Source organism: Notolepis coatsorum (genome assembly GCF_963971535.1).
Source record: "Notolepis coatsorum genome assembly, chromosome: 18".
NCBI lineage: Eukaryota > Metazoa > Chordata > Actinopteri > Aulopiformes > Paralepididae > Notolepis > Notolepis coatsorum.
Genome location: NC_140182.1, coordinates 94327285 through 94344343, shown reverse-complemented (window position 1 = coordinate 94344343; position 17059 = coordinate 94327285). Strand labels below are relative to the sequence as shown.

Sequence of the window (17059 nt, the reverse complement as noted above, 5' to 3'; positions counted from 1 at the left end):
AGTGATGATGCTTTAGGGCCCCCCCCCCCCCCCCCCCTGCTGCCCCCAGTGATGATGCTTTAGGCCCCCCCCCCCCCCTGCTGCCCCCCAGTGATGATGCTTTAGGGCCCCCCCCCCCCCCCCCCTGCTGCCCCCAGTGATGATGCTTTAGGCCCCCCCCCCCCCTGCTGCCCCCAGTGATGATGCTTTAGGGCCCCCCCCCCCCCCCTGCTGCCCCCCAGTGATGATGCTTTAGGGCCCCCCCCCCCCCCCCCCCCCTGCTGCCCCCAGTGATGATGCTTTAGGCCCCCCCCCCCCCCCCCCCCTGCTGCCCCCAGTGATGATGCTTTAGGGCCCCCCCCCCCCCCCCCCTGCTGCCCCCAGTGATGATGCTTTAGGCCCCCCCCCCCCTGCTGCCCCCAGTGATGATGCTTTAGGGCCCCCCCCCCCCTGCTGCCCCCAGTGATGATGCTTTAGGGCCCGCCCCCCCCCCCCCTGCTGCCCCCAGTGATGATGCTTTAGGCCCCCCCCCCCCCCCCTGCTGCCCCCAGTGATGATGCTTTAGGCCCCCCCCCCCCCCTGCTGCCCCCAGTGATGATGCTTTAGGGCCCCCCCCCCCCCCCCCCTGCTGCCCCCAGTGATGATGCTTTAGGGCCCCCCCCCCCCCCCCCCCTGCTGCCCCCAGTGATGATGCTTTAGGCCCCCCCCCCCCCCCCCCCCTGCTGCCCCCAGTGATGATGCTTTAGGGCCCCCCCCCCCCCCCCTGCTGCCCCCAGTGATGATGCTTTAGGCCCCCCCCCCCCTGCTGCCCCCAGTGATGATGCTTTAGGGCCCCCCCCCCCCCCTGCTGCCCCCAGTGATGATGCTTTAGGCCCCCCCCCCCCCCCTGCTGCCCCCAGTGATGATGCTTTAGGCCCCCCCCCCCCCCTGCTGCCCCCAGTGATGATGCTTTAGGGCCCCCCCCCCCCCCCCCCCTGCTGCCCCCCAGTGATGATGCTTTAGGGCCCCCCCCCCCCCCCCCCTGCTGCCCCCAGTGATGATGCTTTAGGGCCCCCCCCCCCCCCCTGCTGCCCCCAGTGATGATGCTTTAGGGCCCCCCCCCCCCCCCCCCTGCTGCCCCAGTGATGATGCTTTAGGGCCCCCCCCCCCCCCCCCTGCTGCCCCCAGTGATGATGCTTTAGGCCCCCCCCCCCCCTGCTGCCCCCAGTGATGATGCTTTAGGCCCCCCCCCCCCCTGCTGCCCCCAGTGATGATGCTTTAGGCCCCCCCCCCCCCCTGCTGCCCCCAGTGATGATGCTTTAGGCCCCCCCCCCCCCTGCTGCCCCCAGTGATGATGCTTTAGGCCCCCCCCCCCCCCCCCCTGCTGCCCCCAGTGATGATGCTTTAGGCCCCCCCCCCCCCCCCTGCTGCCCCCAGTGATGATGCTTTAGGGCCCCCCCCCCCCCCTGCTGCCCCCAGTGATGATGCTTTAGGCCCCCCCCCCCCTGCTGCCCCCCAGTGATGATGCTTAGGCCCCCCCCCCCCCTGCTGCCCCCAGTGATGATGCTTTAGGGCCCCCCCCCCCCCCCCCCCAGTGATGATGCTTTAGGGCCCCCCCCCCCCCCCCAGTGATGATGCTTTAGGGCCCCCCCCCCCCCCGCTGCCCCCAGTGATGATGCTTTAGGGCCCCCCCCCCCCCCCCAGTGATGATGCTTTAGGGGCCCCCCCCCCCCCCCCAGTGATGATGCTTTAGGGCCCCCCCCCCCCCCCCCCTGCTGCCCCCAGTGATGATGCTTTAGGGCCCCCCCCCCCCCCCCCTGCTGCCCCCAGTGATGATGCTTTAGGGCCCCCCCCCCCCCCCCCCCCTGCTGCCCCCAGTGATGATGCTTTAGGGCCCCCCCCCCCCCCCCCCCCTGCTGCCCCCAGTGATGATGCTTTTAACATATTTTAACATAACATAACATAACACAACATAACAATAGTACAAAAAAAAATCAGAGTGAATATTTATATGTATAAAAAGATTGGGACCTGAAGTAAATTGCATGAGAGCAATATTTGAGTAGTATTGACAGCAGGGTGACCAAACGTCCCGCATTTCAGCGCTCTGTCCCGCATGCCGCAACAGAAGAAAAATGTCCCGCATTTCAATAAGTGTCCTGCATTTCAATAAACAATTATTATTATTATTATTATTATTATTATTATTATTATTATTATTAATAATAATAATAATAATAATAATAATAATAATAATAATAATAATAATAATAATAATAATAATAATAATAATAATAATAATAATAATAATAATAATAATAATAATAATAATTATTATTATTATTATTATTATTATTATTATTATTAATCATTATTGTTTTTGTCCTCTCATTAATCCCCAAACATGCACTAATGCACGCACCGCAAGTACTACATACGTAACGTTATGTAACATAGCCTATAGTCTAACCAGCACGAGCACATTATATATACCTGGCGCGAAGTTGCGCGGCAATAAACAGCTCGCGCCAGGTACTATATACAGTATAATGCAAGCTGTTATTGGCGCCTTTAGTGTACAACAACAACAACAACTATCTCCACTCATGCTGCGGCTGCCTGCGATCATACTAGCTAGCTGTCTCTCTACCCTGTGTGGGAAACTCCAGCAAAGGCTCACGGATTCCTTCTTTGGAACAGAGGCCAGTGTCCTTCTCCGCCACTTCCCACATGCGAGAGCGGCAAAAACAAGAGCAGACTTCACATCGTTCTACAGGTCTGCCATCGTCTACCTCGAGAAGTGGTTCGATTTCTCAGATGAGAATTATCTGAAGGCTCTTTCTGTCATGTGTCTAAAGAGAAATGTCAGCTTCACTGACCTGTGCGCTACAGCTGAAGCCCTTAAGATCAACGGCATGTTAGACATGGATGCGCTCTATGAGGAGTTTTGTTTAATCGTTCCACATCAGAAGGAGTGGTGGAGATGGAGGCGACTGTTGGAGTGAAGTGGGGGCTGCTGTTGAGGGACATCCAGACCAGACCCCCAACCTGACCCAGCTGGCTTCATTCTTCCTGAGCATCCCGGTCACAAATGCGTTCGTAGAGAGGTTGTTCTCCCTCATGACCGGCGCGTGGACGGACCAGAGAAATAGATGCAGTGTGGAGCTTGTGAAGAGCGAAATACAAGTCAAAACTAATTTCTCTCTCACATGTGCAGCTTTTTATAAATATGCTCTTGGTCAGAAGGCTCTACTGGATGCTGCACGGTCCAGTAATATAGATTCCTCAAACACTAACAGCACTATGGTGCTCTCCATGGTGCTGAAACTTTCCAAGGCACATTTCTATGTTCGAGGTGGCATAGTGTTACTTACAGCCATTTGCTTAGCCTAGCCTACTGTTCCCCATAGGATATATTTTGTATATATAGTTGTTTCCTGTTGTTCACTGCTGTTTTCATTTGTATATGTATTTCACTTAGAGGATAACACTCTAGAGGCCATAACACAGGCCTACTAATGCTCATGTTATTATATTCATCCTGTATATACCTATTTACATTTAACCAGTTAATTAAAGGTTAATGTTTTTTATGTATATATGATAAAAAAAAGTATTAAAAGTATTATCATTTTAATAATTGTACAATTTTGTCAGATAATCATTGAATGAAAAATGAAATGTTTGTAGTGTTCTGCACAGGTTTAGAATCAAGGAAGCCACTACCATTGTAATTTGTAGACAATGTAATACATGTATGCACTTCAGTATCACATTACAAGAGAGATCACAGGGTACATGTATCTTAACTCTATAGCCATATAACCTCTAGGAGTCGGTTGGTAATTTAACAGCATGTTGGATTGCATGGTATTTCTCTATACAGTGATCATGAGTATAATAAGCAATTAAGACACAACACTATTGTGTTTTTAATACATTAAATGCTTATATTTTGATAAAAATGAATACATTATGTAAACATGATTATTGTATACATATTCATTACTGTCCAGCAATTTCAACAAATGTCCCGCAAAATCGACACGCTGTCCTGCATTTGGATCATATGGATTTGGTCACCCTAATTGACAGTATGTGTGTGTGTGTGTGTGTGTGTGTGTGTGTGTGTGTGTGTGTGTGTGTGTGTGTGTGTGTGTGTGTGTGTGTGTGTGTGTGTGTGTGTGTGTGTGTGTGTGTGTGTGTGTGTGTGTGTGTGTGTGTGTGTGTGTGTGTGTGTGTGTGTGTGTGTGTGTGTGTGTGTGTGTGTGTGTGTGTGTGTGTGTGTGTGTGTGTCATGCAGCGTCTCAGGCGGAGCCTCCACCCAGGTCTTCTGAGGAGGATCTCTTCCACATGGACCACGACCACTTCGGCCACAGGGCTGCCCACCATCGAGCCTGGGCCTGTACGGAGAGGCAGCGCCAGCATCAAGCCCTACCACGAAACTCTCACCTGCAGGTACCGCCCCTCACCATTTCCACCCCACTCTCATATAGACATCTTCGGTACAATCCTATTGCTAAGGGAACAGCCTTGGCCCAAGTTTGCTTTCTGTTTCATCCATTTTATTAGCAAACATTGCAACAGGAAATAATAATTGGGCCTATTCAAAAAATGTTATGCTGTCAAGTTTCATGTTTCAAGTTTCAAGTTTTGTTTTATTTGTCACATAAAAGGTACATTATTATCACGGTTGTGGTTGGAACCCAATGTGCAGGCAAGGAGACACAGTAGGCAGAACTGAGCAAGACCCAATATGGCTATATTTAATAGAGTGGTCTAAGCCCAGTCCAGGCATGGGTCGGTACATAGAGGAGGTTCTCGTAATGTCCAGGATATATACGGGGGCATGGAAGTCAAACAGACGGGGTGAGAGCAGGAGCAGTTGTCGTCAGCCGGGCGTAGGTCAGAGCAGTACTTTGTGAACCAGTGTCTCCAGGTCTTAACCAGCAGGCCAGCGTCTCCAGGTCTTCACCGTACAGGCTAGGAGAGAGGATCAGAATAGAGATTAGGACAAGGTCGGTGAACAAGAGATCCAGGCGAACAACTTAAGCAACAGAGTAGAGGACAAGAACATAGTAACCTGACTAACGTGGTACAAGAGTTTACGATCTGATTGATTGATTGATTGAACATTTTATTAACAGATTGCAGAATGAGTACAATACAGTACAGGTCAATACACACAATTGTTAAGGGGATGCAGACCAGAGAAAGACTTTCGTCTTGTTTACATCAGGGTCCCCCATTTTCAATTCATCATAACATATATGACATACATGACATAGACAGTACTGCTACATCTATACATTTATGACATACCAGATTTATAAATACAGTACTGTTTGTGATACAAAAAGATTTAAAAAAAGAGCATATATACATTTGACGAAGAAACTGTACATTGGATGAGGTGGGGTGAGGTTGGGTAGGTAGGGTTGGGGGGGGGGGGGGGGTAACTACATTGGATTATCAACGAAGCCTGACTTGGTTCTAAGAAGAGGGTCTCGTGTATTATTGGGTTAGGACATTTACTGTAGCCTACATTGGAGGGGGTTGGGTTAGGACATTTACAGGGGCCAGTTTAGAATTGCAGTCTCCCGTAGGTGCTCGTTGAGAGTTTTAAAAGTGGGTAGTGATTCACATTCCTTTCCAGCTGTGGGTAGGGCGTTCCACATTGATGTGGCATAATTGCGAGACGTGTTTAGTCCCTTGTTTGAGCCGAATCTGGGTTTAACATGATTTGTGGAGCTCCCTCTGGTGTTGTGGTCGTGGTATTCACTGACCTTTGGGAAGTATTTTGACATGTACATGGGTACCTTAGTCGTGTAGTGTATCTTGTAGACTAGGGCTGACCTTTGAAAATTTTTTTGGAATTCGAAGCTTCGGGGCTGAGATTCGATTTTAATTTGAAGCTTCGAGATAAAAAAATAAATAAAATTATAATAATAATTATTATTATAATTTTTTTATGTTGTGGGACCAATTTAGTCGTTGTGCCAATTCCCCCCCCTCCCCTACCTGGTTGTTGTGCGCATGTTCTCCTACTGGTCGGTACAAGGGAACCCTGAAGTATCCGCACGCTTCCTCCGACACGTGCGGCGACAGCCAGTGGCTCTCTTCTCACCTGGCAGCGAGGGCTCTCATTGGTGAAGTGTAATGCGTGGGAGGTCACGCTGCCTTCCTCAAGTCCTGCCTCCGCTGAGCAAACGCCCAGACCTGACCTGTAGGCGTCGCTGTCCACAACGCCAGTTTCCCACCCACGGCTTCCCTCCCCCCCTAACCCAGCCAAACGAGTTAGTATAGCGATCAGCCCAAGCCAAGGCAATGCTGACTCCGGGAGTCGAGACCGCAGCCTCTTGCATTGGTGACGAGCGCAATCTCCGCTACGCCACCTGACCGCCGACTGTGCTGTAAAGTTTAAACCTTTTTAAATCTTAGACAAACGAAACGCTTTGCTTTCATGGAATATTGTAAGCCGTCATTTGAGGCTTTATAAAAGCAGCACAATGAACACAAATCTGTCAGTGCCGAGTCCGACCTCATCTTAAATAACAAACAGCATTGCTTGTTGTAGTTAACAAAGAGAGGCAGAGTTGATTTAGCAAAAAAAATTATATATATATATATATATTTTTATATATTAAAATTTTATTTTCATATTCGAATCCCATGCCCATTGAGCGAAGCTTCGAAGCTTCTAAGTATTTAAGACAGCCCTATTGTAGACCAGGCCCATTGCAAGTTGCTGTACTCTGTCGTCTACTCTAAGCCATCCTCAAAGTGGGCAGGGGTGAGGTGGGTTCTAGGAGTAAGGTCAAGCAGTAGTCTGACCAGTTTGTTTTGTGATGTTTGTAATTTTGTTTTTAGCGCCTTTGAGGTGCTTTGGTACCATGAGGTGCAAGCATAGTCGTAGTACCCTTGAATGAGTGCTCCTGCCAGAGTCTTCAGGGTATTCTTGTTTACCAGAGAGGAGATCCGGTACAAGAATCTAGTTCGTCTTTATTACATTGGATGCCATTTTGTCACAGGAAAGATTAGCCTCTAGGATGGAACCCAGGTATGTAATTTCATCTTTCCTTGTGACAATATTGTCACCCACTGTAACTGAGAAGCCGTCGGTCTTGCTGAGTTTGTTATTTGAACCGAAGAGAATGGACTCTGTTTTACCCAGGTGTAATGATAGTTTGTTGTCAGCGAGCCAGGTGCAGATTTTGCCGAGTTCAGAGCTGAGGGTGCTCCATCTGACAGCTGCTCCACGTCTGAGGCGGGTTTATATACCATGATGCACTCTGCCTCCAGACCGCAGATCAGCTCCCTCGTGACACACCAGCTGTAACTGATATAAGATAATGAGATCGGTAGAGTGGGGAGAGAGAGGCAGGAGTACTGAAACATGTTGCCCGCCGCTTCTTTTAACCTGGGAAAGTGTAACGCATGCTGAGGTTCACGCTATTTCCCCCCGATCCCATTGGAATTGAACACATTTTATTAAAAAAAAATTACCTTTACACACATGAAGTCATATTCATATTCACATTTGACAGTTGAACCTGTAAATTATTGCATACAGTTTCATTTGTGTTAGCGTTATACTACAGTAGCAATTTGTGGACATTCATCTACAAAAGAATATATTACAGTATTTGCATTCGACACAGTGGCGTTGCGCAATATTTCGGGGCCCCCCCCGCAGGGCAGACCACTCCCCTAAATCAATAATAAAGCACGAGGTCCATCCCATTACAGCCGACCCTAATGTCGAGCTCACCCTCCGCCTATGCAGGCTCTGACACTACTTGCAGTTTCAGTAAATCCTCGTAATTACAATGACCCATAATCTCGTGCCTTCTGAATATCGTGACTGGCCGTCCCGCTACACATGTCATTATTATCATCACACTGGACATCGCGACCACTTAAACCATGTACTAAAAAATTTATGGATTAGATTCCAGTTCCAATGTAACCTGTAGGCTACTCGTACTGGTTATGGCGAATAAAACGTTATATTCTTCTAACCTGTCTCGGGTCTCGGCGGCTGTAGGCAACTTTTTTAAATGTTTATTTTTTCAGGCATCTTTAGTAAACAGTATAGGGTCACAGTAGGAACTGTATAATAATATAATATAATCAGGGCTTCAGCAGCGGGGGTGCTGAGATAAGTGATAATAATAATAATAACAACACTCTCGTTCACTAGAGGAGACCACTGCCCAACTCCGCGCTCTCACGCTCAGCTCTGCGGAGCGACACAAACAATGTAACCGTTTTGATGCATACATGTAACCTGTAGTAGCATACTGGTTATGGCGAATAAAACGTTCTATTCTTCTAACCTGACTCGGCGGCTGTAGCGTGGCTGGGGGCCTGGGCCTGGCTGGGCTGTCTGTCTGCCTGGACTCGGAGCTGACCGGGGCCGGGGGTTGAGATGGGGAGCTTACTGCTGATGCATCTTCAGTAACGTTAGAGTCAGTATACCTTTGCTGCCTGCTGGAACAATGATGTTCTTTTTCGTAGCTTTGCCGTCTCCTGTTTGGCTTTTGCTCTCATCTTGTTTTTCTGAGCACCGCGTCCGCTTGGGCTGTGTTTTGAATGCTGCCCAGCCTGCCAATGAACATTAGTCAGCCGGCTAGCCCTATCGCAGGTGAGCAAATAATTACAACATACCATTTGTTGCCTGTCGATAGCCCTTTCAGGTGACAAATTCCGTTCAGCGCTTCTCGAGTTACATGCCGATATTTGAGGCTTGCGCAAAGTACACAGTATTGCGCAAATACCACTCCCGACTCTTGGGACTCTAGTTCCGTCAATCATTTGGCGATCTTGAAAATGATTGGACAGGGTTGTAGCCAATGAGTGTGGCTTTCCAGTACAAATCAGGGATCTAGGTGAAAAGTCACGAGCGAAAACAGGAAGAAAGAAAACACAGAATGAATTGAAGTCTATGAGAAAACTGCGTTTTCTTTTGTACACAGTTTACCAAAATCACTCCTAATCACTCATTTCTGAACGGATCTTTATGAAATTTGGACATGTACTACATAAGACGTCATGCTATGGATTTCTTTTAAGCCTCTAGACATTCTGGGGAAATACTACTTCTGGTATACTAACTACTACAGAAAAAAGTTTTTCTACAACTCAAGTTCACACCTATGTTACTCTATTTCATTAGCATTAACGGTGAGTTTTCTTTATTGTATCAGAAACTTCAGAATGTCATCTTTCAAAAGAGACCAGGCTTGTAGTATTTTGGTTTACAAAGAAAGTATGCAGTCCTCAAAAACAAAAACTAAAATGGCCAATTTTGGGGGCGCCTGTTAACACCACGCCCCTTCCGGGAAGTGACCACCGTACATTTCCGTTTTATACCGTTTTGAATATGAACATAGTCCGGCGGCTTCTGAGCAATTCCAGGGAAAAGACACGAAAACAGCGTTTTTGTGTAATTCAATAAACATTGTCATTTTTCGCCTGATTATTGGATCTTCCTGAAATCAATGCTAGATTATCATTATTATCCTTCCTCGTGAATACATGAAATGTGCCCTGGAGCGCGGCGCCATTACTGGCCGAAGGCGTTAGAGGGCGGTATAATACCGTCTGCCAGCTCAGACACACTCACAACAGTATGCACAAGGTGCCCCGCTGAATTATGAATGGCAATAGATAATAAAAGACATACTGTGACAGAAACGTAGATCTACGTTTCCGGCACTCAACGGTCGGGCCACAGAAACGTAGTTCTATGTGAACGGCACTGGAAGTGTTAAGAAGGAACCGACCGTCAGAATCTAAATAAAAGTTCCTTTGGAATCTGAATTTTCTGTTCCAATTTGGACCGGTTTCTCAATGCTCAACCTTATAGGCAAGTGCTTTTACCTCTACAGACACCCCTGACTTATGAGGCGCCGTTTGGGACAAAGGCCTGTCGAATACAAGACACCGCCTATCCAGTTGGTCCACGCGCGCCGACAAGTTTTGGTCCGTGAGAGAGGCCCAGATGGGTCCGCGGGCCACCCAGACAGCAGACACCTGTGTCAAATGTATACGTGACATGTGTCCAACTTCCTCCTCTACTGTTCTTGTAATGTTAGTTGATGATACCGATGATGACGATCATGCTGCATCTATTGAAGTTAATATTTCGTTGTTGTTAAGAATTATATCAACTATTCTTCTAGCCATTCCCGACATTCTGTCTGTGTGGGACAGTGTTGATTTAGTCAACGAAAATGATGACTAAATATGGTCGTCAACGAAGCTTTTCCCCCTGACTAAATCTAGACTAAAACAAAAAAGACAAAATCAAGACTAAAACTGACTAAGACTAAAATGCTCAGACCTGTAGTTGACTAAAACGACTAAGACTAAAATGAAAAATAAATGAAGGTGACTAAATATGATTTAAAAAAAAAATTTAAAGGAGCATTTGACACATGACTAAGACTAAAACTAAAATTAAAATAGGGGCATCTGGGCCTCTCTCGCGGACCAAAACTTGTCGGCGCGCGCAGACCAACTGGATAGGCGGTGTCTTGTATTGCTGACTGGGGGGCCTGTGGACCAAAACTTGTCGGCGTGCGCGGATAGGCGGTGTCTTGTATTCGACAGGCTTTTGTCCCAAACGGCGCCTCATACTGACTCATCCTCTACACACTACCCAGACACCCTGACTCATCCTCTACACACTACCCAGACACCCTGACTCATCCTCTACACACTACCCAGACACCCTGACTCATCCTCTACACACTACCCAGACACCCTGACTCATCCTCTACACACTACCCAGACACCCTGACTCATCCTCTACACACTACCCAGACACCCTGATTCATCCTCTACACTACCCAGACACCCTGATTCATCCTCTACACTACCCAGACACCCTGATTCATCCTTTCTACACTATCCAGACACCCTGACTCATCCTCTGTGTCTGTCTATTTCTCACACTCCTTGTTCTGACACTGCAGAGGTTGACAGTAGTAAACATATTACTCAAGTAGAACTTCAGTGAGATATTACTTCAGTTGAAGTTTTCCCCTCACTCAACACTCCTCACTCTAAAATGTCTTTCATGTTCATCTTCTTCTGATCTTCCTCTGCCTCTTCTTCTGTTTATGCTTCTTCTTATTCTACTATTCAGCTTTTTTCTTCTGCACTTCTTCTTTTGCTTTTATTTTTCTCCTCCCCTCTTCTTCTTTGCTTTCTTCTTCTTCTTCTTCTTCCAATAAATCAGCACAGGGGACGTAAAAGCAATAAACAATCCTTTAGGCCTTTGTCAGTGATGTGCAACTAGGTTACATCCCCCTATTCCACTTCTATCCACCCACACAAGTTGGAGAAGCAGTGCCTGGTTGAGCTTCCTGTATGAACTGTAGTCATATTGGAGATATGAGTATGCATAAACAGTGTGGTCCAGTTACGGGAAATGGACCGTGTGTGTGTGTGTGTACCATGCAAGCCATGAAATGCAATGTACCCCCCCCCCCCAGCCAAAGACATGAACCTGAATAACTAAGACATGCAGACACGCAGAGACACTCGGCACAGTAGTGGCGAGGCTGCAGTGAGCTTGAGGCTCTGCAGCAGCCTCACGGTTCACAGCTCAACCATGTGTGCATGTGATACAATGCATGATGGGGGTGTGTGTTTGTGTGCAGACGTACACAGGGCTTTCTAGAGGGGGAAGATATAGGGTAGAGAAGGTTGCCGCTTGTGCATATGTGTGTGTGTGTGTGTGTGTGTGTGTGTGTGTGTGTTGTGTGTGTGTGTGTGTGTGTGTGTGTGTGTGTGTGTTGTGTGTGTGTGTGTTGTGTGTGTTGTGTGTGCGCCCCGGTAAGCCTTTCTGTGTGCAGTTTGCACATGTTCTCCCTGTATTTGTGTGGGTTTCCTCTGGGTGCTCCAGTTCCCTCCCACACCCTAAAGACATGCATGATGCTTGGTATAAATGTTGTGGCGGGAGTCTGTCCCCTCGCTCTGGACTGGGGCTGCCCACTGCTCCTAACTGGTTGGGGATGGTTAAATGCAGAGGACGAATTCCGGGTATATGTAAACGTGTGCTTGATAAATACAAATATTCTAATCTATTCTATTCTATTCTATGTGTGTGTGTGCGTGTGTGTGTGTGTGTGTGTGTGTGTGTGTGTGTGTGTGTGTGTGTGTGTGTGTGTGTGTGTGTGTGTGTGTGTGTGTGTGTGTGTGTGTGTGTGTGTGTGTGTGTGTGTGTGTGTGTGTGTGTGTGTGTGTGTGTGTGTGTGTGTGTGTGTGTGTGTGTGTCAGGGGTGTAAAAAGTACCCAGAAATTATACTTAAGTGAAAGTATGGGTACCGTCTCAAAATCTTACTCAAGTAAAAGTATCTGGCTAAAAAACACACTTGAGTAAAAGTAAAAAAGTTTCTACTTTTAAATGTACATAAGTAGGCTACCGGTACTAAAAAGTTAAAACTTTTTTTCTGTCTGTCTATTCTTCTGATAGCAGGTGTTTAATTAAGAGACCCGCTTTCTAGTCTTGCACAAGGACCAATCCGCATGGGTATGGGCGGGTTCATTTTCCATTGATGGGGATTTGATTGGCTGTTTTTAAATAAAGTGCAGCCGCAGGATTAATAACCGGGGGTCTAGAGGGACTTGAACAAGGGGAGTAGTATTCTACGAAGGTTGGACAAATAAAGATGACGTGAACCAGCTGAGATGTTGAGATGCAGCCAAGTCCCACACTGTGTCAAAACACAACAAATAGCTTATTTCTGTTATTTGATATTTTTCACTAGAAGATCTTCAAAATCAAATTGATGCACTGCATCAGGAATAAACATAGGCTCCATCATTTATTATAATAGTTATGATTAGCTTTGAACTATTTTGGCATAATTTGCAATGAATGGTTCAAGAGGTTACATTCCATTGAAATTACTTTGTGGTTATGTCCGTGTATATTTGGAGTAGCTTAGAATAGCTCAAGTATGGGGGGAAAAGTTTTTTTTTCTTCTTTTTTTATGAATTTCAAATGAACAAATACGAGAGATTCGGCTTGACAGATTCAGGCTGTGTATGCGAGTGTATTATGATATGAGCTTACAAGCATATATTGTGTTTAAGATGTGTGTGCACATGCGCACAGGGAGGTCTTCTCAGAACAACGGGTAGCTGATAGTTCCTTCGCCTTAAAATATTTAACTATGGGACAGTGTCGAGTGTACTTTCGTGTTTCATCTTCTCTCCTCTGTTTCCCTCCCCCGTCGCGCTTGTGACACAGACACGAAAGGCCTCTCTGACGGAGGCTGGCGTTTGTCTGTAAATACAGATGCTTCCTGGCAAGCCGGCCTGCTCTGTGGTGCAAAATCACATGCAACACAACGTCAGAAGCAGAGCTGCCTGTGGTGTGTCTAAATAGGGGGAAATTTAGCAGACGTGAGCATGCGTGTGTGAGTGTGTGCGCGTGTGCTTTCCGTGTGTATGTGTGTGGGTGTGTGTGTCTGTGCATGTGGTTGTTACTCAGCCTCTGTTTCATTTTTAAATGTTGCATTAGAAAAGCTGTTTGAGATGTGAATTTAGAATGGAGCTTAATTATTGATGTTTAGATGGATTTCAGATGCCTGACTCACAGACTCACAGATCTCTGGAAATGGACTGTATGTATTCAGACAGATGCTGCTTTGGCCTCAAGTTAACTTTGTGCGTGGTTCAGCAGTTTGTGTGTGTGTGTGTGTGTGTGTGTGTGTGTGTGTGTGTGTGTGTGTGTGTGTGTGTGTGTGTGTGTGTGTGTGTGTGTGTGTGTGTGTGTGTGTGTGTGTGTGTGTGTGTGTGTGTGTGTGTGTGTGTGTGTGTGTGTGTGTGTGTGTGTGTGTGTGTGTGTGTGTGTATGATTGTTTGCGTGTGTATGTGTGTGTGCATGTGCACGGGCTTCTACGTGTGCATTTTTTTTTTTTTTTTATCGTTGCACATATAGACTGCCCTTCCAACTGAACAATGTCAGGATATAATCAAAATATTAGGTAAAGAGAGAGATGCCCCATATTCCATTGCAGTTTGCACGGCCTCCTCAGCGTGCCTCTCCGTTGAACCTCCTAAGTAAAAGCACTAAGATTCTGTCAGTCTCGCCAACATGGAGTTCTCAGAGTGCCCACCTTCCCTGCACTATTTATGACCAGCTGACTGTAGATGGACAGCTAACAGCCCCTGACTGGGGCTAATGGAGCCGTTCCACACACACACATCCACACAATGTCAGAGAGCCAGTACTATAACCTTAACCTCTTCCACCCGTGCGGTCCATCGGCGGACCGCAAATGACACATAAATCAATCTCTCCAGACTGTTTGACAAAAATATCGTTTTAATTTTCAAACGTATTCATACCCATGTCACAACAGCAGTTATAATGTATATTATCATCAACATGTTAGTTTACCAATAGGTTAAAGTGTTATTAGATAGATTTTCCTTTTCATTTTGGTCTTGTTTACTTTGCGAGAGGCGACCATTTTGGAAAATTTTAACCATGGGAATTGTAGTTTTTTTGTGGCCATTGCGTAAAGGACATTGCTAGCTCTCGATCAGCGTTGGAATTTTTCAGAACGATACTTCCCAAAAGGCTCTATGGGGTTTCAAGCTTCATACTTCTGTATGCATTTCTTTAATATCTCTTATTATTCGGGATAATAAACCACAATACTTAACGTTATTGACATATATTGAAGCGCAGTTAGTTTCTCTTCCCTATTTTTAGCATGTAGCAACAATTAGATTTGAAATTAGTTTCAAAACTATTGCACCCTGATCAAAATAAAAAAGCTACTGTATTTACAGTAGATTTCATTATCTGTTCTTATGCACGCCTGGTGATACTAAATCCAAATTGAACTTGGCCATTTGAAAGATAATATATTGTGCGAATTGGCTATAATAAGGTCATTTATAAGGCTATGTGTCCACTAAAAGCCTTTTTTTCAAGGCGGACCGCTTTGAAAAAAGAAAAAAATAAGCTCAGAGCGTTTTTCTGAGGCTCGCGCCAGCCGCGGCTCCGCCCCTTCCTCGATGAGTTACATTGATGAGCGCGCTCCTTTCCAAAAGTTTAACTAGTTTCAACTTTATGAGCTGGGAGCGTTCCGACCAAAAACGCTGCCGCCGAGAGCTCATAAAACGTGAGGCGCGGCGCTGGGAAGAGGAGCGCCTGTCACGTCTCCAGCATAGAAATGAATGACAGAAAGGAGCTGACAACTCATAAAACGTCCCTGGTGGACACAAGCCCTAAGCCTGCTATTCTATATTCTATAATAATATTTCAAATTGCATTGGTCCGGATGGGATAATTCAGTACTGTATCTACAGAACCTTCTGTTTAATCATCTTCCCTTTATTAATTTCCTTAGATTTTTTGTATATCAAAAAGCAGGGTAGCCGGACCAGCACTCACAGGTTCAATGTTTTTTAATGGCAGCCTGTTTATTCACCCTGCTTTTTGATATACTGAACTTTATGGGATTACAGCACCCAGTGTGAGAACTTGTGAGCGCGGTCTAACTTGACTACTTAGATTTTTTGTACACATGATCTCAAGAAGGTACTGAACGAGATCAGTGGCCGTTTTTCATGTCTGGTCATTATTAGCATGGTGTTATTCACTGTCAAAGATGCAAAGAAAAATCCTAATTCATATTCTCCTTTGTTTCATCACAATTTAAGCAAGCCTAGTAATAGACACAATATTTCTGACACTGGGAATACATTCACCGAGGTCCATAGATGTCCCTAGATACCAATAATATGCTAATTTGATTGCTATTGAGAGTAAAGGAGTTTGAATATGGCTATGGTTGTTACAGTGTTAGGGAGCGGTGAGTAGGGCCCAAACGCTGGACAAAAGACGAACGAGGCAGGAAGCGAAGGTAATAATAATAATAGATCAAATGTATATAGCGCCTTTCATAGAACCCAAGGTAGCAATGCAAGGTCCTTTACTGGCAGTACTAAACAAGGGAACGTTCAAGGCACAAACAAAAGCGAACTTCAACACGAAAACCAAAACCTCAGCAATGCTGGAAAACGGGGCTAAACATACCGGAACGGACTCAACGGGGGAAATACAGGATAACGGGGTAATTCCGCGAACGGCAGGAATGGCAGGGTACAGGAACACGACAGGCAAGGAGATCACGCAGGCAAGGGATACAGAACAGGATACACAGAGCGTGCAACAGGATTCAGGGATAAGCAACAATGACGCCACAGGGAAGACACAGGACAGGCAGGAATAAATACAGACACTGATTACAAGGGGCAACAGCTGGGGAGGTACAGACTGAAACACGATATGACTAAATACAGGACAAGACTAGATCACAATACAACATACAGGAGAGAACACTGGACGAGATAATGGGACACAGCAGGTACAGGAACGCAGGGAATGACATTAGGACAGGGAGCAGAGTAATAAGGATAGACAGGCAGATGAGACATGAGAGGTGCAGTAGCGACGACAGGCCGCAGGATGGCAACAGAGGACAGTTCAGGAGCGGATTGTAACAACGGTGATGTCATTAGGGACATTGGGTCTCATTCTCCAACGGACTTAAGACAAAGAATTTGCTCTTAGGGCCATTTAAGATATCTTAGATTTTGGGATTCCCCAACCGTCCCTAAGCTTGGATTCGGCTTTATTTGGGAGGAATCATAGTGATTCCTTCATGTCAACTCTACAGGCCTCCTTGGAATTAATTAATCATAATTAAAATAAATATGACAATATTTGTACGATAAAAAATTACACATTTGATGTCAGAAAAATAAATAAAATCCAAGCTTAGGGACGGTTGGGGAATTCCAAAATCTAAGATGTCTTAAATGGCCCTAAGAGCAAATTTTTTGTCTCAAGTCTGTTGGAGAATGAGACCGATTGAACTCTTGTGGTGTGTTAATTACAGCTCAATGAAATAATAAAGTAGCAGTCCCTATAAGACAAGATATTGCTATTAATATCATTTCATGGAGCTGTTTTTGGTAAAGTGTCCCATTAAATAATGTTTTTTTTTAAAGGTCAACTCCTCTTGGATGCATGACTTTGAATATACAGATTGTTATTTGTGCA

General features: G+C 46.0%; 1 protein-coding gene across 2 annotated transcripts in view; it reads left to right on the top strand.

Moving 5' to 3' along the window:
* The window catches only part of pde3a (phosphodiesterase 3A, cGMP-inhibited), a 242969-nt gene that overhangs the window by 171223 nt on the left and 54687 nt on the right, over positions 1-17059 (top strand). For both annotated transcript variants that reach the window (XM_084335423.1, XM_084335424.1), the window contains exon 4: positions 4262-4416. In XM_084335423.1, coding sequence (XP_084191549.1) covers positions 4262-4416 — 155 coding nt within the window. The remainder of the gene's footprint in view (positions 1-4261; positions 4417-17059) is intronic.